At 44.2% G+C, this 27849-nt stretch overlaps 1 protein-coding gene across 8 annotated transcripts in view; it reads left to right on the top strand.

Annotated features, from left to right (window-relative positions):
* The first annotated feature begins 293 nt into the window (after positions 1-293).
* The window catches only part of ZPLD1 (zona pellucida like domain containing 1), a 123800-nt gene continuing 96244 nt past the window's right edge, over positions 294-27849 (top strand). For 3 of the 8 annotated variants that reach the window (XM_040705248.2, XM_046898573.1, XM_046898564.1), the window contains exon 1: positions 294-334. Coding sequence is in view for 1 of the 8 variants with exons in the window: in XM_046898557.1 (XP_046754513.1) it covers positions 11936-11948 (13 nt within the window). In the remaining 7 variants the exon portion in view is untranslated. Of the gene's footprint in view, positions 335-1400; positions 1463-1562; positions 1741-11856; positions 11949-22584; positions 22823-27849 lie in introns of those variants that run through there. The other 5 variants (XM_040705238.2, XM_046898557.1, XM_040705255.2 and 2 more) reach the window with 4 other exon arrangements.

The raw sequence follows: 27849 nt of genomic DNA on the forward strand, positions 1-27849 counted from the left end.
AGTTGCATCAAACATAAAGCCACAAATGTTAACCATGGGTTTTTTATTTGTTTATTTTTTTACTTTTCACAGAGAAGAATAGCATCAGCTGGTTTGGGGGAAAGCTGCTGGAAAAGACTCTGACCCTCTTTTGCATTTCTCTTTGTAGAATTCAGGCCAGAACAAAAAAGCACTGTTTGTTCCTAGGCTAATAAGAGTCTCCAGAGAGCCACTGATCTTTAATACATCCTGATGGAAGCAGATGCAGTTAAGTAGCACAAAATATAAAACATCCAACAGGAGGAACTCTTACTGGCACTGGTGGATGAAGGCAGAAAGAAGCTTCAGTTTGTTGGTTAGTACGAGCATGCTGTAAGTCATCCCAACGATACTGAGCTGGAAGGAAAGTTAGTGACAAACATGGCTTACCAGGTGAGGGCTCTTCTGTGTAAAGGCAGGGTGGTATTGTACACTTCTACAGGCGTTCTTTAATTAAATATTTTATATAGCTTTGGTTACCTGTGCTCCAGAGGGATTAATTAATTAAACTGCAGCAGGTGCTACCCACATGAGAATAACGGCATTTCTTCCTGAGAAAGACTTATGAAAAGACACTGATTTTGGAAATAGAGAAATTAAAATTGGAATGGGGTATGATGGCTCTTTATAAAAGTGTTTTGGGGAATAGCAAAAGGACAAAAATTGTGGAAGCAGAAGAGATATTTCATTTAAATGACGCTACTGGCACAAACCCAATTGGCTAGAAATTGGTCATGACAAAGTTTAGGCTTCAAACTAGTAAAACCATTCAAAGAATGAAGCAGTGGATCAGTCTCTCAAGCAGTGTTATGAGGGGAAGGACCTGAATCATTTTTTAAAAAACAGAATGTACTGAGTTACTGATGTGATTGTGAGGAGGAAATTTCTTAGCGACAGACAATAAGACATCCTCAGATAACCATGAGCTAGCAAGTCTAAAGGGATTGGAAGGGTGACTGACTTTCTCATGTTCTCATTCTCCATTATTAAACCCATGCCTGGGTGCGTCTGCAATTGGGATAAAGGGGCCAGGGAGAAAACCCTTTCCCTGCTCCATCCTGGAGGTCGGCTACAGATAGATTATGGCAGGAGGTATGTTGAAGTAAACATCTGGTACTGTTCAAATGACTGGTGGAAGGATGGAGCATTCTCTTTTTGTCTTTGGGTTAACTAGTCCTGTGATTTAGAGCTGAGAAAGCAATTTTCTACCGACCAAGAGAGTAATGCTTCCTTCTTTCCACTGTCCCATCGGAATAAGGCACAGTCCACTTTCAAGACCTGTGTGGGAGCTTGTCATGGTAGCCCTCTTCTACCTTGAGTAAGGGAGAAAGAGGCATTTTCAGGGAGTGCCTCATTTGACCTAATTTACACATTTCCTTCAGGATGAGGTGAAGAATGCCCCAGAATCGCATAGCCCTCTTTGTTACCCACATTAGGAGCTGAGGTGGGTAGTTACAGAACAGAAGAATCTTTTCATCATGGAGAGTGTATGGCAAGGGGAAAATGGTTGCATTATTTATTTATTTATTTATTTATTTTTCCAGAATAGATGCTCTGATGACTTTTCCCAGGTAAACAAGCATTTAAGATATGAGGAATTAAGTTCTTCAAATTATCAGTTTCCTTGACTATCAAAAACTGCCATAAGCTCTGAACTTATCAGTCTCTGACTTTGATGGGCATCAGGGAAGACCTTACTTATCAACCTTTATGGAAGGAGAGGTGAGCTAACATGAAAGCAGTTTTGTGTTTGTGCGTCTACATGTGGCTAGCATTGTAGACAAGACAACAAGACTTGCAGCTTTCCTGAGATACACTGATTTACATCATGATAAGCTGCCCAGTTAATTCAGGGACCCTTTACATCACTTTCCTTATTTGATTATGATGATCTTACACATGCGGATGTTTGTTTGTGTACATGACCTGCATGTGTAAGCATTTACTATGAGACAGCAAGAGGAAATGTATTTTGTTTGCCATCTAAAAGGGATTTATTTATTTTTTCTCATAGAATATAATCTTGCTTTGCAAGCATTTTTCTTGTAAGTATGCATGCTGGAAATGTTTATACTTTGCTTCCAAAAATAAGCTACCCAAGAATGTAATGTCAACTGTACAATATCCACATGACTGCATTATCACTTGAACTGCTTTAGAAATTATTTTAAGTAACAATCTTTAACTTCTGGTGCAATAACTGTTTCTGATATACCAGAGATGCACGAGTGTGTTTTGACATCACTGAAGTTGAAAGTAACTGGAGTGGAAACAAGGAGATAACTTATATCTCAACTATAGCAGTGAGAAAGAATTGTGAATTGAAGCAATCTGGAAGTCTCCCAAGGTTCTTTTATTACCTCTTTGCATTCATCTCCTATCTTTTCTGGAGTAGGAGTAAGGTGTATCGTGAGAAAGCTGGCAGGAATTGGCCTCAGTCAACAATTAGATTAGAAGTGAATTCATGAATTTGAGGTGTGAAATAGCACATTCACTGCCTTCTTTTAGATTTGGAAGCAAGATGGCTAATATGAAGTAATCTCCTGAGTGACACCATGGCTCATGCAGGCTAGTGCTGGAGATACTGCTTCTGACAAGCTCTAAAGGTATTCTTACCTATCAGAAAGAGTTTCCTTATTTTAGTATTCTTGTTTTGTTTTCTTTAATACAGCCTGCCAAAGCAGGAAGGAAATACCTACTTTCATAAACAAACTACATCCGTGAGTGAAATCCATCCTTAAGCTGCTGAGGTGTCAGTCACCTCCCCAGAAAAAATGACTTGTTTGGTGTGGCTGACTGACAGACCCATCCAGGGTGTCTGAATGTGTTTGAGCTGGGTCATGATGGGTTCAGCCTGAGGAAGGGTGGGTGGAGGAGAACAAAAGCCAAGTTTCAGTCTTAGCTCAACTGATATGTTATATCAGAAGTTCAGCCTTGACTTGAAGCCACTGGTTATAGTTGTGGTTGCTAGAATTATTACCTTTAGCCCCTAAAATTAGAAGGTAGGATTAAATTTTGTGGACTTTAACCTGCCAGCAGCTTATCAGGGAAATGTGGTCTGTGTGCTGTCCATATCCAGTGCGTGAGGGACCTTCTTCTTATGTCAGCAGCTGCTGCAGCTGCAATGGGCAGATTACTTAGGAGGATGCAGGGAGGGCTCCTTTGCAGGCCTGCTGGCTGAGATATTTCCCCCTTGATGGGAGTCTGAACTCCAGTGACGCATGGGTGGAAAAGAGGAGTCTGAGCTTAAAGCGGAGATATGGGAGGGTTCTGCAGCCAGGCCAAGCAAATCCTGCTTACAAGTGAAGGTAGGATGGCAGTACTCTTTAGGGGAGCAATTAGGCTGCCATTGGCAGCCTCGGAGCTGTTATCACAATGAAGTTAATTTATGCCCTTGCTGGAGCTTTACAGTCCAATCTAGGAGTTAAATTGCAGAGGAAGCATTGCAGTGAAGGTTATAACAACACAGTGAAGATTTCAGTTTGACACCGACCTATCTCTGTCATTTTCCACAAGATCCTATAAGCTTCCAACTTACACCTATAATCACGTCAAACTGATTTCGCTGTGTTGATCGCTGTTGAAACAACGCAGCCATTGTACAACAACCTGGGTGTGGTGTGAACTGAAGTGCTCTGAGCTCCTGAAGCAGAGAGCAGAGGAACGGAAGGTGTTCTGGTGTGCCAGTGAGAGGCCTGAGCCCACCATGCTGACAGCTTGCAGGGGCCGGGCCCTGACTGAAGGTGGTGGACAAGCTGCCCCCATGACTGCTCTCAGTGAAGGCTCCGGCCTGTCCCTGGGTTGACCCAACTGGCTGGGTTGCAACCTGCTGGCCCTGGATTTCAGTTAATTGCAGGTGCTATAAAAGGTGCAACCTTCCTTTTTTTGCTTACAGCTGTCAGCAGGTGAAACAAGTTCATATTTATAACTGTTTTCATGCACTTCCCTGCCCAAGGCTTTCTTATGTTTGTGGAACACGCAGACTGGACAGTGGTGATAAGTTATTGTTATTTTTGTCTGTGGTTTTTCACCTTCCTTACTATCAAGACATTACACAGCATGTTTTTGAACTGAAACACTCAAAGGAATAAATCACCCTAGCCTCTCTCCCTGTTATCTTGTATGCCAGGTAAATCAATAGATATTGGCTTTGCAAGCCAGCTCAGCCATAAAGGTTTGCTTTAAAAAAAGACAACTAGAAGGTAACTACAGCTTGTCTGGAGCATGTTGGTTGTAGGGGGCTAGAATCTGTCCCTATGGGCTGTAGTGTCTTCAGAGCCAAGGGGACACAACTGACTTGTGACTGGGCAGCATCTCTCCCAGTCTCTCTGCTTGTACTTGCAGCCAGTCTGCAGAAAACTTCTTTGCACAACATGCCCTGATGTAAGAGATACGAAAGTGTTGAGTCAGAGGTGCGTTCAGTCTTATAGACTGATGGTATCTAGTGCCCTGATGAGCCACTTTTACAGTCCTCAGGTGAATTTAGGATTGATAAAGGGGAAAAGGGAGAACTCTGCTTTGTCAGAGGCATGCTCAGTGGTAGCCTGCTGTGGTAAAGGTGGTGAAAGAAGACGGCATGCTTGGTTAGTGCAGACTGACCTGGTGACTGGCCAGGTGCTTCCTGAAGCACTGCATGTGCCTGAGCTGGGGTGCTGGAACCAGACTTTCCAATCATGTGTGCCCCGCTTCCTCTGCATGGTCACATGTTGATGTGTGGGAGAGCTGTGGGTGCTCATGCAACTCTTGCAGGGCTGTGTCATTGGGTCTGCAAGTTTCAGTGTGTCTCTAATGGCTGGCTCCCATGTCTGTCAGAGCTCCTGCTCATCATGCACTTGGGGTGAGGATGGGGAAGCAGGTCCTTGGCCAGTTTCTGGACATGCTTGCAGCCAACTCTGCTGGTCTAATTGCTGTGGTTCAGAACAGACACTGGGGCTACAAAGGTGGTGAAGGGTCTGGAGGGCAAGGTGCATGAGAAGCAGCTGAAGTCCCATGGTGTGCTCAGCGCAGAGCAGAGGAGCTGAGGGGAGGCCTCATGGCGGCTGCAGCTCCTCACAGGAAGCGGAGGGGCAGCGCTGAGCTCTGCTCTGTGTGACAACGACAGGGCCCGAGGGAACGGCATGGAGCTGTGTCAGGGGAGGGGCAGCTGGGGGTTAGGGACAGGGTCTGCCCCATAGGGCAGTGGGCATGGAACAGGCTGCACAGGGCTGTGGGCACGGCCCCAAGTGCCAAAGTTTAAGAAGCATCTGGACAGGGCTCTCAGACACATGGTCTGATTTTTGAGTGGTCTTGTGTGAAGCCAGAAGTTGGACTCCGTGATCCTTGTTGGGTCCTTTCCAACTCAGGATATTCTATGATCACCGCAGAGTCCATATTTCCTACTGACTTGTAAAAGTGACCTTGCTGTCTATTTTAGGTGTGAAAGGTGCTGTTTCAATACAATGTTGTTTGTTTCATATTCACTTTTGTAAAGCTGTGGTTTCCCTTTTGCAATCATTGGGTGGATAGCATTTATGATTTATGATTTTGGCTAACAAAAACCTTTATTGCACTCAGGCACCAATAACGAGGAGCTTACTCAGGGCGTGATTGGACCTGTGACTGAAATAATGTAAGTTAGAATGTTATGTAGTGATAAACACAACAAACCAAAGACAACCTAAATACACAGAGACCTACAGAAACAGAAGGTCTCAGCTAGAATCCAGATTGCATCTCAAACAGTGCCTTCACTCCCAGATCCTCTTCTATTTTCTTCTTTAGCTGCTGACTTGATGCAAGTTATTTCTGTGAGGAGAGAGCGAGAAGGCAGATCTGTGCCTGCTCCCTCTGTAGTACTTCACCACTTTGGGCCAGCAGGATGACTGCTTCCACAGCCTGCTTCGTGCTGGGAAAGGCAGCAGGAGCAGGGCTGTAATGAAGAGGCAGGGCAGGATGGGGTAAGGAAGCTGAGTAGCAGTGCTCTGTGAGGGCTGGAGGCCAGGAGGTGCTGAAACCAACTACTTTCCCACCAGTGAGTGTCTCTTGTTATTTGTGGAGAATGGGCTGAAGGGAAGACTGTGGATTCTGCCTGCATGGCTGCCTCTTGCAAACATGCACGTGCTCCAGCACCATGCACGATAACACACATCTCTAGCAGTCTGCTCCTTTGTGCCATGCTAGGTTTGTACTCATCTTGCACATCTGTATTTCCTGGTCCCTTCAGTATTTGGTGCAACATGGTCCCTCTGCAGAGCATTTTGAAAGGATTTGGTGCACGATAACCATCAGGTCTCTTTAAAAAATAAAGAGTTATGCTGGCATGAAGAAGATGTTGGTGAGATGCTCACAAACTGCACTTCGCCCTCTTGTAATGATATTTCCTTGTTTGTGCATATTTGGGTGACTGTCTGGTATCAGTGGCTGTGTCTCACAGCATGCCTATGAGCAGCTCCTGTTCATACTGGTGGCATTCAATCAGGAAGCAGAAGTGGCAGCAGGCAATTTAGATAATCAGGTCACAATGTGGATTGTTTGTATGCCATTCAAAAAATACACAAACCAGAGGCCAGTATGTTTTTCACTTGGTTTATTGTTAGTCTGTGTTTATGAGTAGTGATTACGGAGCAAAAGACTTCTTAGATCAGATCAATAAAAAAGGAGTAATGTGCAAACAGCAGCAGACATCAGAAGGTGATTTGTGAAAGGGCCAGAACATTTAGAAAATCTGGACAGAAAGCACTGTGAAAAATACACACTGTCCTCATCTGAGCAGGCAGATGATGAAACAGGAGGTGGAGAATTAGAGCAAGAATGACCACTGAAACTGGACCCAGTTTTGTTCGGCTTTAAAAGAAAGTACTGGTCTATCAATGTGCAACATGCTCTACTGAGATTTGTATTTTTTGCTTTCATGAAGTTCAGGAAAGCCATTGTGTTTGAAAAAGGTGGTAAGTGGTCAGTGCACTCCTCCAACTTCAGTAAGAATTATAGAATGGCTTGGGTTGGAACTGAACATAAAGCCCACCCAGTTCCAGCCCCTGATGGATTGCCACCCACCATCTCAGGCTGCCCAGGGCCCATCCAACCTGGCCTTCAGCACCTCCAGGTATGGGACACCCACAGCTTCTCTGGGCAGCCTGTGCCAGAGCCTCTCCACTCTCTGAGTAAGGAGTTTATTCTAATATCTAACTTAATATCCCCTCTTTTAGTTTAAAGCCATTCCCCCTTGTCCTATCACCATCAGACTGTGTAAAAAGTTGGTCTCTCTACTGCTTATGAGCTCCCTTTGAGTACTGGAAGGATCACAGCTGATTTGACTCTACCAGGCAATAAACAGTGGCTCCAAAATGGTCTAAGTGACAGGATGGTTTAAAACAAAACAAAACTAACTCAACCAAAAAAAAATAAATAAATAAAATAATCATTATTTTAGTGTAGATATCTTCAGAAATTTAAAGGAATGGGTTTGAATTCGTTGGACTAAGATTTTTCTCAGTTAGTTTGTCAGAGGACAGCACTTTGTTTATTTGTTTGCAGTGCTTCTCATTGCCACCAGCAATGGAAAGTGATGTATTCCCATCTACTTAATCCCCTTTAAAAAACAATCCAGACCACAATGAAGTCACTTTGGTAACTTGATGCAAGTGTTTATAAATAAGTTGTTGTTGGTATGCAGTAACCGTCTACTCTGATTTAGAACATAATAAAATGTCAGAAGCTATTTATTAACCCATACGCTGGAATCATGAATGCAATTTTGGCTTAGAAAATTGTTTCTTTGAATTTACCAAAATGCTGTGAAGTTATGGCTAGTACTGCAATGGCACTGCCCTTAACCATGAATTTCCCAACCTCTGGGAGCGTGTGGATTTTATCTGCGATGTGTGAGGGAAATGTACCATCTTGCATAGCAACTGCAAGGGCTGTTTATTCATTTTGGGTTGGAGGCTGGAATAAAGAGCCTGAGTCATAAAATCTCAAGCCATATTCCAGCTTCCTTAATATCTGGGAGTGTTCAAAGTTTATTGTCTCTGTGGCAATGAGACCACTAACATGTTTTCTTCATTTAGTTCTCGAAAAACATTCATGTATTGAAACCCAGCTTCTCACAGGGTCAGACTGCCAATATTTTTTTTTTCAGAAGCACAGGCTTACTAGCATAATGGGTGTTGCTGCCTTTATTACTAAGACACACTGACAACATAATTGTCCCACACATCTTTCTCCTAGCATGGGACTGCATATGTGGGATTTGCCAGCTGGTAATTAAGTCTGATGCTCACTGCTGAAGTCTTGTTTGCAGCTGGTGTTGGATAAAACACAGCTGGTGCCTTCTTGGAGCCAGAAAACTCTGGTAGGGGTTGGCCCCAGACCCTGTGAGGTTTCAGCTGAATCCCATCTCTGCTCTATATGTGGGAAAAGCATTGCTGGGGGCTAAGCATTGTGCGTGCAGTTGGTCCTTGGAGGCACAATCAGGCTGAGCATTGGAGCCAAGGAAGAGTTCAGCAGTTAGCACTGGCACCCTACAACTGCCCCCTGGTCTGAACCGTGCTTCCCGTCTGTGCTTGGCAGAGGACGTGGCGGTCAGCATGTGACACTGGCCTGGAGGGGACTGAGCCAGCAGCTTGGAAACACCCTTTTATTTCACCCTGCAGTAGGAGCTGTCAGCGCTGTGGAGAAATTAAATGAAAACAAACTTTGACCATCATGTCACTGGTGTTGAAAATAAACAGAGACGTGGGAGTGGCAATCCTGCTCTATTTTTTTTCTGCTGCATCTTCCAGCTACAGAATTAATGCATTAGCCCTGCTCCTGCTGAGCTGCTTCTTTACCCTGGGACACTGGCAAAGCACCATCTAGAATATATGGACAGTGCTACAAGTACAGGATAAGATGGTAGCAGGGCCCACCAGTCTTGCTGTGTACAGTGCTGTTGACTAAGCTGATGGCTTAGGTTGGAAGGCACCTTATAGATCATCACCCCCCTGCCATGAAAGCAGAGTTGCCAACAGTAAGTCAGACTGCCCAGGGTCCCATCCAACTTGGCCTTGAATGCATCCTGTGATGGGTCATCCGCAGCTTCTCTGGGCAGTCTGTGCCAGTGCCTCACTGCCCTCTCTGTCCTTGCTCTAGGTGAACTGGCTCCCTCCTGGTGTAAGAACGGGGCATGTTGCACTTGGTTTCCCTAAACGAGGGAGGTTTCTGCATATGCCGTGAGTTTCCTGACTCCTGGATGCGCAGCTGCAGCGCTATTGCTGGTGCTTGTTCATGCCTGAAATTCCCCAGGCAGCAGTATGACTGTTCATGGTTTGCATTTCCAACATCTTTCTTTCTTTTTTCTATTGTAAACATAATGTCTTTAGGGGTGGCATTATTTGTCTTTGTCTTGGTTGTTCCACCTCCGCTGATCCAGGTAACCTGAAGCTGCTGATAACTGTACTTCTGTGTGCAGACCCAAAAGACAGAACTTGGAAATGCTTGGGGGCCTGAAAGATTACCTTTAAAGAAGAGTAATCCCCTTCTCCCCAAATAACTAGACTTGTAGTTCAGCAAGTTGTTTGCTGAAGTCGTGATTCACTGGTAAACGATCAGTGCTGTGAAGCAAAGGAGCGTGCAGCTGGGAATAGTGAAATACTTGAAGGAAATTTTAGAGCATGGGGAAGCTGCAGGAAAGCAGAGTCCCAGGGAAGAGCTCCCTTTGTTATGGCTTTTCACAAAGGACTGGAAAAACATCGGGAGAAAGAACTAATGGTGCCAAAGCAGTGTTGTGTGTTGGTTGATTGATTCTCCTTGAAGGTTTGTGGTAAAAAATAATCAGTTCAGACAAATAAGCATCTGAGGGCCATACAGCAACTGTAAGTGGGCAGCACTCTCCATTTCCAGTTTGTGCCTGGGAATGCAGACAAGACCCAGAAGGGAGTTTCTGCCGCTGTGTTTCTAATGACTGCAGCAGTGTTTGAGCTGAACTGAAGAAATTCATGCTGGAAGTGAAATCAAAGTGTCCTTGGCTTTTTGTAAACTTTTGTCTGCTTCCCATTCCCAGGCTTTCCCCAGGTTTTCAGATGTCTCCAGCTGGGCTGTACAAGGTGAGATGTGCCTGGGGCTGGGTGCTGGGACCAAAGGCTGTGCTGCATGGGGCACAGCATGAAGCTACCAGCCAGTGAGCCTTTGGCTTCTGCACCGTGAGTGACTGATGCTGCTGGGAGGGGAATGGCGGGGTAGGCAGAGGTTTGTCCTGCCAGCTGGTTTTAGAGAAGTGGACCTTATGTAAGAAGGAGTACTGAAAAATGCTGGAAAACTATAACTCATTTTACAGTTAGTGGTGGAGTTTCATATTATCTGGGCAAGCATAAACCCTTACTAGCACCAAAACTGAGATTGGAGTGGATTTAGCAGTCCTGTGCCACGCTTGTGCTTCTGTGCTTGTGCTCATTACTAGTACTTTTCATGCTGACTCACAACTCCTAAACAACCAGTGCATTGTGGGCTTAGCTGTTTTTTTCTCACATCCTTCTACCCATGCCTAGGATTTCCCAGAATTAGTGTGGGAGTACAGCTGGCCTCTCAGTATTATAAGTTCTTGGGGCAGTTTTCCTGCAAATGCACTATTCTTATAAAGATTTCTGGCTTCGTTTTTTGGCAGGTTGAATACACTTTCTCACTTAGGTCTATGTTAGTTTTGGGCTTTGTCAGCGATGAGTGTGTATCTCAGGATGCTGCCATAACCCAGTAGTTCTAACACCAACACACATGCAAATTCGCAATTCATCTTCTAAAACATTAAAACTGATTTGAACGTATGCATATTTGAGATTGACTTGAACGTATGTGTTTTTACACGGTCGGGCTTCTCTTGACTTTGGTTTTGACTCTTAAGAGATAACCGCTTTGAAGCACTTCTAAGCACCAGGAGCTTAATTTCTTTTTAATGAGAGTCCAGATTTTCTTAATTGTATTATAGTTGGCGGTGTTAACAAAAATAGCCAAAGACACAAGACCTTTGATACTTGCCAGAAGTGCGTGAGAATCTGTGGGTAATTATTCATGTGCGTTATTATCCAACCCAGTTTTCAGGTGTGGTTGGCTGTTAATGCTTTCCAGTTAGTGGACATGAGCTTTAGTCACGAGTACCTTTGTTTTCTACATCTGATATGACACTCAGTGCCTGGAAGCCCTGTTTATTTCTTAAGAGAGATATAAAAACTACTTCGTCACAGTTGATTGTTTCAGTATTTATCATCATGATGCTAAGCCCTGTCAGTTCAATAAGTGTGTGTGTGGGAGAGCACGTGTCCATGGCTAATTGCTGCTAGCAGACTTCCCCAAGCCACACTGATTACTCCAACCATTAATTCGAAGCCCTAGAGATGGGAGAAGACGGGGGTAGTAGTTAATCATGGACTAGGAGGCTTGTGTTATTTGGGGTTATAAATGTGTATTACCAAGAAACGTGTTATCTACTTCCTTAGAGCTGGATTCTGCTTCTGTTGGAGTCAGTGGACCTGAAATTGTTAATCCCAGGAAAACAGGATACAGCTTGAGGTGGCTGATTCACCTCCTGCTAAGATCCAAGGAGCACCCTCTGATTTTAGAGAAAACAGCGTTATCTTGAATGACATATGCGGCTAAGTGTTTCTGGAGTCTCTTTCCTCTTACTGCACTCTCATGTCTATTTGCTAATAGGTCTCTAGGAAGCTTTGCTGTTTCTTTAGAAGTGGGGCAATGGGTGCCAAGTGGGCCAGCTGTGCTTCATCAGGAGAAGGAGGCAGCAGTGATGGGAAAGTCACCTCTGAATGAGACTCACCTGGGCTCTGAAGCCCTTCCCCATGTAAGGGCCTGGAAAGGAGGTGCCTTATTTTCACTCTTGTCTTGAGGAGCAGAAGGGAGTCAGGAAGGTGTGATGTTTCCTTGGCTGTAAAAGCAGGTAGCAACAAAAACAATGACACCAAAAGGTACTATTTTTCCTAGTTTCTCCAACCATTCTTCAGGAAACAAACGCCTTCTTTTCTGCTGTTCCTTTGTTTATTGATGCATGTGATAATTGAGTGAGGTTATGTTTATTTTTTTCTGTGTCTTTGGAGATTGTTTGTGCTAAATTAACTACAGTTTCTTTAATGCCCTTGTTTTCTCTAAGGTATCTATGGAGTTGTAAGTGAATTTATATCAGTAGCCTCTAGAGAAATATTTGCTAATTAATTTGAGGCGCATCTACTGTTTGCCTATTCCCGCTAAACTGGCAGTAGCTACGAACAGAGATAACTGCCATCACTAGGCAGTTACAATCTTATTTCCTGACAAGAAGTCCTGTTTTGAGACATGTTTGGAGCCTGGGACTTTTTTTTCTCTGTGGAAAAGAGGATGCTCTTAAAAACATGTTAATGTGCGATATGATCCTAAGGGATGGTTAAGCCCAGAGAGGTGGTGGATGCTCCATCCCTGGAGATCTCAAAGGTCAGGCTAGACAGGGCTCAGAGTGACCTGATCTAGCTGTAGGTATCCCTGTTCATTGCAGGGAGTTGGACCAGATGACCTTTAACCAGCTGACCAGATTGACCCTCCCAACTCCATTCCATGAAGGTAGCGCATCTCTGTAGCTGTGGCTCGAGGCAGCAAGTTGCCCTGACCATCCTGCATGTATGGGACTGATTCCCCCAAACCCCTCTGACTTGCAAGTTTGCTAGGCCTGCTGATCTCCAAGTGTGTTTCTCAGGTCTTGGAATTGATTATCTGTAGGAGATAAACCTGTTTGCTGAATGTCATTTGGCTTACAGTTATGAGGAAACTCTGTGCCTCTTCTGTGAGCAGAAGGTGATGGATTTGGCTTCCATTTACCCTTTCACCCAATACATGCGGCCTTGGTACGTAGGATTTGTGGCAGCTTAAGAAAGCAACTTTTGGTGCCTGATCTTACAGAGCTGCCTGCTCCTTCCCCTCTCCCAGGTACTCTCCTTCCCCTTTGCAGTGTAAGTTCTTCTGCTGCTGTTTTCTTGCCTGAGGCTTTGTACATTATCCTATGAATATGATCTCAGTCTAAAATCCAAACCAAGGCATAAACACAACAGAAAACAGCAGAACTGTTTGTTTTGCTTGCGTTGTCTGTTTCTGGAGAAATTACCACTGTGTTTAGCACTTTGTTTAAATTGCTGAGGTGTTCCCGTGTCTTTGAAGGGTTACTCTGCACTTGCTTGTGGCATGCTTCTCCTAATCACCTCTGTTTATTGCTGACACATACTTGGCTTGTTTCACCTGTCTGTGATCTGGAGATGGGGGCAGGAGGAGGAAGCATGCTGATTTCCCAACCTGGGACCGGAGGTAGCAGTGCAGAGAGCCCTCAGTGTGTGTGGCAGTGGCACACATATGTGGGCTAGTGGGTTGAGGGGAGGAGGAATGCTAACAACAACTGCACTCCTGTTAAAGCCCTTCTTGGCAGTAACAAGGCACTGAAAAACAAGGTCTGGATATCATGTACGCTGCTGTCCGGTAGTCCAGGATGCTTTGGTCTGAGGTGCACTGGTGCCCCGTGCCAGTGCTGGAAATGATGTTCGTCCCATGGTGGGCTCCTGATGCCAGCATGAGCACGTTGGCTTTGAGAAGCCTGCAGAAGAGCAATTTCTGTCCTCCCTCTCCTTCCACCTTCATGGAGCCCAGGGTGGAAGCTGTTTGCACCATTCCCGACCGATACTCATGAAACAGCCGTTGTGGTGCAGGCAGGAGCCCTTGAGGAGCTGGGGCAAGCCTGAGGCATTGAAATGAGAACGTGTGTTGTTGCAACACCTCTTACACTGCTGTGGTTTCTGTTCTCGCACTCCTCCCATCCTCTCTGACTAATGCTGTAGGAACGCGACAAGCCAAACTCTGTGTGTTATTGTTTAAATTTCTTCCCTTAGCTCTTTGAAAATAAGAAGCTAAAAAGAGGCACGCAACATTCTGGCCTCCAAAATAAAGGTACTACTCTGCTGCTGGAAGATTTTTAGAAATGAGTCATGGTCTGGGTCTTGTTAGAAGGAACTCCTTACCAGAGAGTGAGTGCTCAGCTACTTTTACCTTGTGTCCCCCTACAATATATTCAGGAGAACAGCGAAAACACTGTTTGCTCCCAAAAGCTTCACCTGTGAATTTAAGGTGTCCTGTTCAACAGGACAGGAAAATAAAAACAAAACAACTGTGTCGTTCATGATGCTAAAAACAAAATTACAAATAACGCAGTTGTGGAAGCTTTCTTGAGGGAGATGGTGGGGAGAAGAGAATTGCCATTCGCATGCTGTGCTCATCTTTGTGGTAATAGCTTTCAAAATTACTCTAGTGTTAGCCTGATTTGTTACTAAGCTCTCAGAGTGACAACACAAAATGCTACTGTGGGCTTTCGCCCTACCCCACCACTGGCTGATCAGAGAGGAAGTCAAGTGAAGGCTGGGTTTTCAAGCTCCAAAATGCATTTTTATGCTTCAGTAATCCCCGCTACTTTAAATATTTGTCTTCTGTAACTTTGCTGGAATCTTTTCTTGCCTCATTCAACATAATCATTGAAGTAATGATCCTAAATTAGTTGTGATTCTGTAACTAGCAGCAGATTTTGTTCCCAAGTGTGGTGCTGTGTCAGCACTGCAGAAAAGCTGTTTGCACATTGCAGGGTTGGAATTTCTTCACTGACCTTCTTTTTTAATTAATAGCACAAGTTGGGATGCTTTCTGAAACTAATAGAAGTAATTATTATGGTTGCAAGGTTTCCAGCTCAAAAGGGTAGAGGCCAAAAACCTCCCACTGAGTGGAGTTGTTAATTAACAACTACTTATTGAGCTATTCCCAATTTATGACTTAATCTATCATAACTTTCAGTAAATCGTCCTTGCTGATTACATGCATGCCCACTGTGTAACCATGCAGTATTTACAGGGGGGAAAAAAAAAACAAACAAAAAACCAAGAGCTCAGCAGATGTGAATTAATAGGGCACGCTCACAGTCTGAATCAGATCAAAGCATTTTCAGCAAGAATGAATGCATGACGTTTTATTAAAAACAGAGGGTCTGAGTGTAGTGCTGGGGATGGATGGCTGGAGGACGTCTCTGCGGTTGGGTCAGAAATCGGCTGCCTGCCTGGGGATGCTTCTTGCCTCTCCCTGTGAAGCAGCATTGTCTGTAACTGAGCTGCAGGTTGCGGTGAGGGCTGCAGAGCTGTTGCTGTGCTGGACCAGCTAGATAACACTGTGCTGGGCAGGGTGGGAGCACTTCTGTGAAACCACGGGAGTCTTGTGGTTGTGGCCTCTTGTCTGTTTTTGTTTTGAAACCGTGCCGTGCAGTTTGACTAAGAGACTGGACCTGAGAGTGATTTGAAGAGCATCTGCTTCCCTACTAGCTTTCAGACCTTAACATTTATCCACCCTTCATAAGTTAGGCATTACAGGTGCTTGCATTCCCTTTTGCAGGATGGGGAACAAGAAGGGAGAAAGACAAGTACAGAATATGGGCATGGAGTCAGGAAGGTGAAGACCAAATTGTTGGAATAAGTCCTGTTCCCCCTCTGGTAGCTCCAACTTTTTTTGTGCAAGAGTGAGCCCACAGTGCATGGGTTTTAGCTTAGCTATATTTTAATAATAAATACAGTTTCAATATGAGAGGCTGAAACATCATTAGAAATTGCTGCTAATTAGATAGTGGCTGCTTTATGAGAGTTCTGATCTCAGCTAGGATCCTTCAGGAGGCAGATCTCCCTATGGCCCTGATCGCCCTTATTCCTCCCATCCTCACGGTGGTTTGCTGTCACTAATAACCTCATCACCTGCCCATGAGGCATCGTCTTCACCTTAAGGATTAGGAGCTGAAACGCAGCACAGATTAAGTGACTTGCCCAAGGTCATGGAGGAAATTGGTGCCTGAGCCAAGAACCTCAAAACGAGTATTTCTGAGTTGTGACTGACATTGTGGTATCAGCTTTGGTTTGGTTAAGGTTGGGTCCCTTGAGCAGGAGGAAAGAGTTAAACTGGGGCGGGAGAATTTGATGTTCTATGAGAAATAGTACTGATTCTGACTGACTGTGATTCAAGTGTTTCTTCCACCCTGTGACCCTTTGTATCTCCCCAGCTGTCAATGAAGGTGAAGAGCCTTTCTCAGTATGCTTGCTTTGCCCCATTCCCCATGTACAAGCCTTCAGGTTCACAAAGCCTTTATATTTGCTGTGTTCTGGGGTTATTCTGTCTTTTGCTTCCTTTCAGAGGTGCTTTTCCTTTTTGTGTTGCTCAGGTGCAGGTGTTGGAAGGAGTGGCAGCAGCAGCCAGCTGGGATGTGAGAGGCAAGGAGTTAAGTAATGCTCTGCCAGCATGGCTTCCCGTAACTGCTGTCTGCTTTGCTTTGCCAGGAACAGCCTGCTGGATGGTGAGTCCTGAGAGTCACAGCAGCCCGAGCTGGCCATCTATTGACCTGCACGGGGCTGTAGGAGAAAGCTTGTGTGTGTGCGTGTGTTTTTCAAGGGAACTTATTAATTACGTATAATAATATCTAATTATCTAAGTAATAGGTGGCTGGGAGCTATGGGTGCCTGATGGAGCGTGTGCAAGAGGTTGAGGGTGCTGCAGTGTGTGGGGTGCAGTCAGGAGGGGACCCCACAGGGTGAGCTCTGCAGGGGGCTGTGGGGCTGCCCACCCCAGAGCATGGTGCTGGTGACCCTGTCAGCCTGCCTTGCCCCTTGTGCATCCCTTGGTAAAGGACATGATTTCCCCCCCGCACTTCTTTTCCACCTCCACTTTATTTATTCTGAATCCAGCAGAGGTGGACAACAAGGGGTACATGTGGTAGAGCTGTGGTAGAGCATCTTTTTAATGCCCATGTGAATCATCTACTGGTTGAAGCTTCGGAGCAATTTGAGCAGGCTGAGCACACTTTCTGATGTCCCCAGGATTAGAAACTTCCCCTGATATTCAGCAGTGGCATAAAAATAAAAGTGAATGCAACTCTAAATAGTGTGTTCTTAGCAACAAGTTCAACTCCTTTTCCTTCCCTTCTTGCCTTGTAGCATCATTTCAAACTTCCCAGACGAATGTTCCCCTAAATGAGATGCGTTTCTGTGTTCATCAACAGCAGCATTTTTACATCCCTATGTACTCTGATGTAGTCACCTCAATACCCATAGGCAATGTTGTCTAACAGCCATGACGGATAGGTTCCCCTAAGAAGTGTAACTATGGAAGAACTTTGCAGCAAAGTAAAAGCTTGTTCACGGACTGGACTGTTGTGATTTGTAGCATTTTAATCTATGGCAGCACTGCAGTGATAGCTCTTTTTTCCATGTCTGGGGTTCTTTACAAGGTTTTGCCATGCTGTGTTTGTGTATGTGCTTTGCATGCTGTAACTTGGCTTTAGGAAACCGGTGTTCTCAGTTCTTGGGGTGTACAATGTGATCACTTTCACAGAGCTGATGTGAAGAGCGAATGATTGCTTATGAAGTACTTCTGCCCCACGCTTTGCTAGGGAGTGGGGACTTTCCACTAAACTGAGAGCATGGTTAGGGTGAAGAAGGGACAGACGTGAAAGGGCTTAGCTCAGGCAGGTTCTTGGAGCTCCCTCTTCTGCTTGTACAGACATAAACTACTGTGCCCCTGAAGATGACAGGGATTCAATCCAGGCCCTTGGTGTCTTAGCTAGTCTTGCTTTTGGAATGTGAATAAAGAAGCCTTGTGGAGATCTCCTCTGAAATGATACCATGATTTTAAACATCTGTTTCCCCTGTTGGGGCTGCATGCGTAGGCATCTTGTCTGTTCCTCCTTGGTGTCTAGGGGTAGAAAAGTTTACCAGAATCCAGCCTTACACAGATAATAACACATGGTTGCTATGTAGCACTTCAAGTATCACAAACCTTCATTTTTGCCGATGGCTATCAAACCAATGAAAAACAAGAATGGATTGCTCTTCTTGAACTGTTTTTTTTAATTCAATCCATTAAAAAAAAAAAAAAAACTAAACCTCTTTGGTAATGAAAACCTGGGAATTTCTCAGAGCAGCTGATAGAAAGGAGAGGGGCAAAACATTTGACACACATGAGAAATGAATTATACTTCTGCTCCAAAAGCCATACAAATCTGCAGTTCTGAAGCTGCAGAAAGAGCTCCACTCACTGGTGGGATATGTTTCTGGGCTCACCAGCAAGGTGATCGGTCCTGAGCTAAAAACATCTCAAACAGAGCAGCGATTCCAAATAATAATGTAACTGCCCCACTGGGATATCCAGTGTTCAGTGTAGGGCCACTTGTTTCCTTACGAAGCCAACTCAGGATTATTTAATGTTTCTTAGCTTTATGCATAGAAGTTACCATATACACTGAGTTAGAGGAAGTGTACTTTTATGCAAGTGGAATAGGTCTAGAGTCTATTCAGAATTTTGTCTGGTTCCTTAAGTATGGGTGGTTGTTGCACAAGATTGCATGGGAAGTATGTGGCTTGGTTTCCACTATGGTATAAAGAGGAGAAAAAATCCGATTTTGACCAATATATTTTTCCCTTTTCCTGACGCAGTCAGCACTTCTGCTTCCTGCTATGCTCTCTGCCTACAGTAGGCCTCTCTACAAATGCCCTGGCAGTGTGTCATGCAGCTGCCTGCTCATGGCTACTTGGTGTGGGGATCTCTTCTGTGGTGCTGGAACTGCTGGTATTGTGATCTTGTTGTTCCAATTGGCACCAGTAAACACTTTAAAAGTGAATGTTGTGATGGCTTGGAGGCTCTCATGACAGCAAAATGTAGGTTTATCTTGGTTGCATCCTTCAGAGCTAGATCACAGTTCACAGATTGCTGTGTGTCCTACATCCAATGCAGGACCAGGCCTGCACAGTTAGAGGCATGATGGGGCCAGGCATGCGGAGATGCCTTGTCTGGCTTTGCATGAGTCAGTGCTGGCAGCGGAGGCACTGCCATAGCATCAGTGTGGCAATGCCAGGGTGTAGGTCTGCACATGTGAAGTTGGATGGCTTTCAAACCCCAGTGAGGCATGAGCTGTATATATCCTTGAGGCTGTCTTGGCTTAATGGTCTCTGTGTTACTTGTAAGTAGTGACAAGACTGTTTCTGGAAACAAAAAATGCTTTGTGCCCACGCAAATTGATTCCAGCTTGATGTGTTACCACTGGTGTATTGCCTGAGCTTACTCAACTGACACTGACTATGGAAAATGTCCTTGGTTGTATCCATCACTCTGGCTTGACAGCTGCCTGGCTAGTGGGGAGCAGAGGGGGAGGGGGTGTACGAGCACATGGTGAACATACAAAGGCTGCTCTGAAAGTAATGCTTCCTATTTCATTCTGTTGGCCCACATTAGAGGTGGCTGTTGGTGGTGTGGCGGTAGAGGTTGAACCTCCCAACTTCTCTTATGTCCGGCTGCTGTGTGACAGATGGCAGCAGGGGGCAGTCTGAAAAAAATGGTGCCTGACATGGGAGTGCATATGAAACAAAAGTGTCACTGAATTCCTTCACGTGGAATAAATGGCACTCATTGACACTCATCAATGCTTGCTGAATGTTGCAAACAGTGAATGCGAGCACACCGAGGCAGTGGGTGGTGCCTTTCAGCAGTGGCAACAGCAGATCACCTCTGCTGGTGCAGATTTTTACAAGCGCAGCATGCAGGCTCTTGTTCATCTCTGGTGAGAATCCGTAGCTAATGGTATTACCTACGTTGAGAAATAGTGTTTTGTAGCTGAGAATTTGCTTTATTAAATAGTGCTCTTGTGATCTTTGTATCAATTGTAGTCTTCCTGGAAATAAATAGGAAACATAACTTTTGAAACAACCTACGTACATGATGCGGTGGTGGTACGACCCTGGGATACTTTGCTCCTTTGGGGGCACCTGGAGTAGTAGTTCTGCACCACCGCGTGGCTGCAGGAATTGACACAGCCACACAAAAATGGTTAATGGAGACTGCACCTTTTCAGCTGAGCCTGATATGCCCGAGTCGCACTTCAAGAGTTTCATGTCATGAATTGAAATTTGTTGGGTTTACTGCCAGTCCTAAGAACTGATTCCTGGCAGAGTAATCGGTACTGTCTTTAATTGTCTTGAGTGGTGTCAGTGTATTAATCTCTGAACAGATATGCCATACAAAAAATTCTTTGATGCTAACTGAAGATACTGAGGGACCTAAGAATACAAATCAACGTGTGCTTACTCAACCATGATTATAATATTATTTGACTGGAGTGGGAAAGCCCACTCCTCTGTGGCACATGATCTTGTCAGGACAGGTAGCTCTAGTCTGAGCAGGAGGTGTACTCTGTGTGTTGCTGCGTTACCTGGCTTGTGGTGGGAATGTAACCTGTGTTCCTGCGTTGTGTCCTGGATGCATCTGGAAGAGATGAGTCTCTTTTAAGCCTTGAGACTGGTGTAACTTGTATCTGTTTAAGAATTCCCCATGTGTTGTGTGCAGGTGGGCTATTGGGAGCTCAGCTGAAGGTCAGGACTGGCAACTCTTCTTTCCATGCAAGTATCTCTGTTAATGTCAGGGTGAGCACATCTAAAGAGTTGTACTGGCTCGTTGGGCCCTGTGCTCTCTCAGGAGTGGCCATAAGCAGGTACCCTGATGGGAGGGAAGAGTGAGGCAAGTATGTGTGATGCTGTTCCCAGTATCCTTGTAAAGAATTGTCTGTAATAAACTGATGTACTGAAAGTCACCCAGGAATTTCTGTTGTGTATATATTAAGGGTTTTTATGATCTTATGCTCATGTGGTTTTACTGACCTCTCTAGATGCACAGGAAACTCCCCATGAGTCAAGGTTTTAGAACAGAGAATAACTTCTGTGAGCAATGTTCTGTTTCCCACTTCCCTTCTCTAAAGCCTTTGTGAGCCTCAATCCGTGGATTTGGGCTGGATGTGAGGGAGAGGGGCCCAGCTGCCCAGCTCCTGGTTCTCACACAGGGTGGTTGCCAGCCTCATGGCAGCTCAGTCCAGACTGCAGTTGCTTTGCTGATGGTGGTGGTGGTGCTGCTGCTTGGCACTATGGATCTGGGACCTCACTGCTAAGAGATGTGCAAACAAATTGTGGTCCCAGTTCCTGGTAGCCTGCAAGCTAAATGAATATTGATCTGAACTCGCACAGGAATCCAGACAGACATTCCCACATAGCTCTGGCCTAATTCATAGAGGTTTGTCATGACCCTTGTGAAAGAAAAGTAGTTTCTGCAGACTCTGCAAATCAGCTTTGGCTGATGATATTTTATCAGTTATCCTTGACAGGAAACTGAAACGGTCCTATGATATGGTGAGGGACACTACTCTCTTCCAGTGTCAGTGTTGTCACATATTACAAGCAGTAGCCATCTGCCACATAGCTGTATGAAAACACGTGCATTTCACAAATGTTTGTGTGTAATAGATGATATGTACTTACCACAACCTTAAAACATCTGGACCAGAGTAATTGTTAGAAAAACAGATCAGTTCAATTTCAGTGCTGCTGAGAGCCATAGTGTAGTCAATATATAAATGCTTGAAATAATTTACTAAGTGGCATAGATGAGAGATCTGTTGTAAGTTTCCTTTTAGCCTCCTTTTGAAGTAAGAGTGAATCCCTTAGTACTGAAGATGTGCATTTCTTTGGCTTGAGGACTTCTATCCAGTATCCAGGGAAAACCAAGGATTCTACATTTCTTTCCTTTTTGAAGGAATAGATTGGTAAATTAACAGAAAAGCAGAAGTTAAGAGAGAGATCTGCTTCAACTGTTGGGGTTAGTTAATGTGGTGAACAAAAGTTACCTGAAATTTCTTGTGCTGTTTACTTGCATTTCTGGGATTCTTAGAATAAGTGAAGTTTGCTATGAAGTGTAACTGAACTGTAATTCCTACAAATAACAGGATTGTTGTGACTGTTAATCAAAATTGCTTTTTTCTTTTCCTGAAATGGCATTCAACTTTTCCAAGACATTCAAATTAAGATATGGTTTCTGTTCTTTGTGACACAAATAACAAGCATGTTGATGCTTGTATTACGTGCTCTCTCAGTTCTGATGCAAAGCCCCTTTCTTTTTAGTATGTGCAACTTCCCAACATCCTTTGCAGTACTGAGTCTTAGCCAACAGACTTCAAATGATTGTAGTACTCTTGACAGACACCTGAATTATAAACCTTCTTTAAGCTTTTTATCTGGAGCAGGATCACCCAGCCTTGTTGAGAAAGTCCATCCTCCCTCTGGTTAAAAGACAAAGTTGCTTCAAAATATAAGGGAATATCGTTGGGAAGGTCCCACCTCTACTGCAAACATCTACCTCTGATGTCATGGCCAGCATAATAAAATAGGAGGTATTACTTTCAGAGCAGCCCTTGTATGGCTACTCTATGGCTACAGTCCCCTGCATGGAGATTCCATCTAACTTTGCTGAAGAATGTTCAGAGAGGAGTATAGGTTCTGTGTCATGTAGTGGGTACTTTGTCAGGTGTGTGTGTTGTATATTTGTCCTCTAAAATGCAGTGTTTTGAAGTGCCGCTGTTCTTTGATTACTGATTTACCAGTGCCTCTTTCTTGAAAGAGCTGGTGTGGTGTGGTACTTCTGATCTGTTTCAGTACGCCATGGCAAGGAATGAAGGCAGATGAAGCAGGACCCTCTGGAGGGGTGAGGGCAGAGGGACAAATGCAGCTGTCTGGAGTTGAGTGACAGCTTAGACCTGAAGGGAGGCTTTATTTTAATAAGACTGTAGCTCATCAGTCAGTCTGCGTGTGTCTTGAATGCACTCGTACAAAAATGTGATGGAAGCCTTTCACCTGGAAATCGTGTATGTACAAGTGTGGGCATAGAGCACAAAATGCCTTTGTAAGAACTTTCTTAAAGTGCTACCCAGTACTTTAAAGAGGTGAGTGATCATCTTGTATCTGAAGCATCTTTTTGATACTTAAGAGAGGGATGGGGTGCTGTGTTTGCAAATCTTTTCGGTCTCCCTCCTGACCAGAAGAATTCAGCGTCTCAGAGCAAGGAGAGCAAATAGTCGATGCTGGAAGATTTAGCTTTGCTTGAAGTTGTTGAGACTGTGGTGACCCAGCCAGTGGGCAGTTTGCTACACAGAGATGGCTGTTTCCTGAAAAAACCACGTGCTGTTACATCTGCTGGAGTCTAAGGCCTGCAGATCACTTTCTACTTGGCTTTTCTAAGTGTTTTGAGCATGGCTGGAGGTCTTCCAGATGTTCCTCTGTCAATGCTTTCTTGCTTTTTTAAACATTTTCAACACTGTGCACTGTGAAGAATTGTGTACACATACCACAGATGATAGAACATCTCGTGGATGGAAGTAAAGATGTCTCTGACGTATCTCATAGAGATTTCTTGCTTCAAAACTACTGGGTTTGGGGAAATATTCTGGGAAAACTGTTTTAGAGATATAAGCACCCCTAATCTTCTCACCCCTCCTTGTGATCCTGATCAAAATTTGTATTAGCCTGCAGTAATACACTGAACATGAATTCAGAATTGCACTAAAATCAAATGTAAGTGGTGAAGTGACAATGCTGTGGGAATTCCTTGTGTGTAAAGAGAATCAGCCTGTGCTTTCTGCTTTTATGCAAAGAAGAAAGGAGGAACTAGCTTTGGTATGGTTAGGAACTGCAAGACATGGTAAGATGATGATCTGCTAAGCACAGGCTCAGTGAGATTCTGTAGCACTTGAAAAGGTAAAAGGAGGACTTCATGCTCTTCATGAGGTGAATTACGCGAGCTGCAAAAAGGCTGGATGAGAAGGATGCAGCAGAATTAGAATGAGAGGGTGGATGTGTGGATATTATAGGAATCTGACAAGAGTAGGGGGAAAAAAAAATCTGCACATACTTCAGTTTAGACTAAAGAGCCTTCTGTTGATTCACAGACAATGCTGGCATCATGTGGCCACTTTATTTAGCTTGCGTTGTATTAAATATTGGAAAAATACTTGCTTTTTCTCTGCACCTTTCTGCATGGAAGCCCTCACAACTCACAAATGCCAAAGAAAACCCAAAACAGCTGTTTCACTTGCCTGGATGCTCTGGGATACTTCCATTTTATAGAAGACGTGAGGAGTCATAACTGAAGTTTTGTTCTGACTTTCTGACTGGACTTCACTTTGCCACAGTTTTCAGCAGTGCTTCAGTTTTGAGTCTAAATGAGAGGAGGAAATTGCCTCTTTCATAGCAAGCAGGTTGTGCTTGTAAGGAGAGGGAAGCGTTGTTAGGGGACAGTGGGTTTGCAGAGACACAAAAGAAATGAAAGCAGCAGTTTATAGAGAGGATGAGTGGAGACTGTAAGGCAGGAAGCCAAGCTCATTTTGTAAAGAGCTGGAGAATGAGAGATCCTGTAGTTCCTAAGAAATACCCACGCAAGGTACAGGTGTGGGAACAAGAGAAAATGAAAGCTGTAACATTGCTTTTCATGAGGCCCTTGAGAAAGAACAACTCCTTATAGAAGATTTTAGTTAAACAGACTTAAGTGACTTCTGGGCAACGGAGAAGGAACCTGCATGTCTCATTCTGAATTGAGCTGGTTAGTGTAATAGGTCCGGCTATAGAAAAGAAAAGCTATTTAAAAGCATTCTACTGGTGTTCTGGAAGAATGGAAACATGAGTAGAGATACGATCTAGTATTAGTTGAAGCGGGATCCTGTTACACAGACTAGATTGACTTAAAGAATTATGCAGAAATTCCCCTGAAGCTCAAGTAAATAAAGCTCAGGTAGTAGAGCTTTAATCAATGGCACTAATAGCTTATTAACCTCCATATGAAATAGCCTGCCAAGAATAAAAAGCAGAATCCGTTTAGGAGAGCTCCTCTTTGAAGATTTGTACATTCAGGTAAAATAGAAAACTTGGCAAGAAACATAAAAAGCCAAGAAAGCCTTATTTTTCCAGCTGTTTCAGACTGAGCAACAGATGATACAGCATTCTGAAATACGACAGAACGTGTATAGCTACACACTTGTTTAAACTTACATTCATGCTTACAAGCATTTGTATGTATAGAAATGTATGTAGCCACGCTTCTCTGCAGAGACAGATGCCTGGACATCTACAATGCATTGAACGTAGTAATTTAACTGTTCCTGCATCTAGCTGAAAATCCTTGACACATTACTAAATTCTTTCTAAGTAATAATGAAGATTCAAGTGCAATTTCCTGGGAAAGCTCCCTACCTTTCCAGCAGACTCAGCAAAATCAGACTGACTGAAGTTAGTACTGCAGACGCTGAATGCAAATCCTTTGCCTTGCTATGGTACATTTTTTCCCTTCAGCTTCTATCCAAAAAAGGAAGAGACTTATTCTTTATATATGATGAAAGAGGTATATATATATATGTATACCTACTCTGTATATGATTTGCTAGACAATTTGCTTTTAAAGACTGCTTTTCCATGCTGATTCTCACAGATGGGCTGATAAAAAGAAAGAGAAAATAGTGTTCTGTGTTTTTCCACTGCAACGTTAAGCAGGAGGCTGCCTGCATCATTAAAGTGGTTGGGCTGCATGCACATTGACTACCCAATATCAAAAGAGCTCACTGGAGCAGAACTCATTGCTGAGCTGTTAAATAGTTACTTATTTTCTTGGGTGTGTTGGAAGGGGGTGAATGGATGGAGAAGGCAAATGCAGAAATGACTGAGAGAAGACTACAGGTCCTTAGCTTTGTTAGGGAAAAGGTGAGACTTTGTTAGAAGGTTACTTTTTCTTAAATCTGCTTTCTCATTTCTCCTGGCTGAGGGAGTAATTTCCTTAATATATAATCTTAGAAATTTTTGTCTAGTCCTTTGGGTAAATAGCAGAATCACTGTTCATAGTGCTATGTCATTTTGGGCCATGATGGCAGAGAGAGTTTTTCTGGGGCCCGTTTTACTGACCTGGAGCCATAGTGAACAGGTGCTGGAAGGCAAATGGAAACATATCTTTAAAAGGTAAATAGGGCCTACATCTTTTGATGCCACAGGACAAAATTTACACTGACTGTGACAGAAAAAGTGAGCAGGTTGATTCTTTTCTAAGCTATTACATCACCCTTTCACTCTCATTTTTTGATGAAATTAATACTAGCAAGTAAGATCACTAAGTGTGCCAGCAAGGCATGCTCTGTGCTCTCACAGAATCACAGAATGGCTTGGGTTGGAAGAGACCTCAAGGATAAACAAGTTCCAACCCCTGTGCCACAGGCAGAGCTGCCAGCTGTTAGATCAACTACTAGATCAGGCTGCCCAGACCCCCATCCAACCTGGCCTTAAATACCTCCAGGGATGGGGCATCCACAGTCTCTCTGGGCAACCTGTTCCAGCACCTCACCACTCTCTCATTTAAAAAAAAACTCCCCCCGATATCTAATCTAAATCTCCCTCTCTTTACTTTAAAACTATTATCCCTTGTGTTATCACTATCTACCTGTGTAAAATTTGATTTCCCTCATGTTTATAAGCTCCCTTTAAATACCGGAAGGCCTCAATGAGATCTCCTCATAGCCTTCTCTTTTCCAAGCTGAACAAGCCCAGTTCCTTCAGACTGCCTTCATAGGGGAGGTGTTCCAACCCTTTGATTATCTTTGTGGCTCTCCTCTGACCCCTCTCCAAAAGCTCCACATCTTTCCCATGTTGAAGCCTCAAACTTGAATGCGGTACTCCAGCTGGGGCCTCATAGGGCAGAATAGAGGGGGGCAGTCAGCTCTTTGCCCTGATGGCCACCCCTCTTCTGAGGAAACCCTGGGTACCACTGGCCTTCCAGGCTGCAAGCACACACTGCTGGCTCATGCTAAGTTTTTCATCAACCAGAAGCCCTAAGTCCTTCTCATCAGGGCTACTTTCAAGGAGTTCTTCCAGTTTGTATACATACCTGGGATTACCTTGACCCAAGTGCAAAACTTTGCTTTGTTAAATCTTGTTAGGTTCACAAGGGTCCACCTTTTGAGCTTATCAAGGTCCCTCTGGATTGCACCTCTTCTGCTGTATCAACCGCACCACTCTGCTTGGTGTCATCAGCAAACTTGCTGAGGGTGCACTCGCTCTCATCATCTATGTTATTGATAAAGATGTTAAAGAATACCGAACCCTGGGGGACACCACTCATTACCAGCCTACACCTGGATATAGAGCCATTGACCACAACCCTCTGGTTCCAGACTTCCAACCAATTCCTTGTGTACCAAATAGCCCACCCTTCAAATCCATATCTTTCCAATTTAGAGAAAAGGATATGGTGGAGGACCACGTCAAAGGCCTTGCAGAAGTCCAGGTAGATGGTATGGTATGGTATGATAACAGTTGCCTTGCCTTTGTCTACCAATGCTATCACTTCATCATAGAAGGCCACCAGACTGGTCAGGCATAACTTTGCCTTGGTGAAGCCATGCTGGCTGTCTTAGAACATCTGCTTGGTCCTCGTGTGCCTTAACATGTCTTCCAGGAGGATCTATTCCAGGCACAGAGGTGAGGCTCACGGGCCTGTAATTCCCTTCCTTCGCCCTTTTCTGGTAAATGGGAGTGATGTCTCCCTTTTTTCAGTTCCTGGGGACTTTGCCTGATGGACGTGACTTTTCAAATTTGATGGAGAGCAGCTTCCTTAGGACCCTGGGATGCATGTCATCCAGCTCCATGGACTTGTACACATTCAGTCTCGTGAGTTGATCTTGGACTTGCTCTGCCATTACAGTGGGTGAGAGTTTGCTCCCCCAATTTCCACCTTGAGGTTCAGGGATGTGAGAATCCTGGCTGCCAGTGAAGACTGAGGTAAAGAACTCATTGAGTACTTCAGCCTTTTCCATATCTATTGTAGTCAGTTCTCCTTTCCCATTTAGCAGCGGAGGTATGCAGTCTTTGGCCTGTCTCTTCTGACCTATGTACCTGTATCCTTCTTCTGTTTCTAACATCCCTTGTTAAGTTCAGTTCC

The sequence above is a fragment of the Gallus gallus genome, chromosome 1, assembly GCF_016699485.2.
Source record: "Gallus gallus isolate bGalGal1 chromosome 1, bGalGal1.mat.broiler.GRCg7b, whole genome shotgun sequence".
NCBI classification, from domain to species: domain Eukaryota; kingdom Metazoa; phylum Chordata; class Aves; order Galliformes; family Phasianidae; genus Gallus; species Gallus gallus.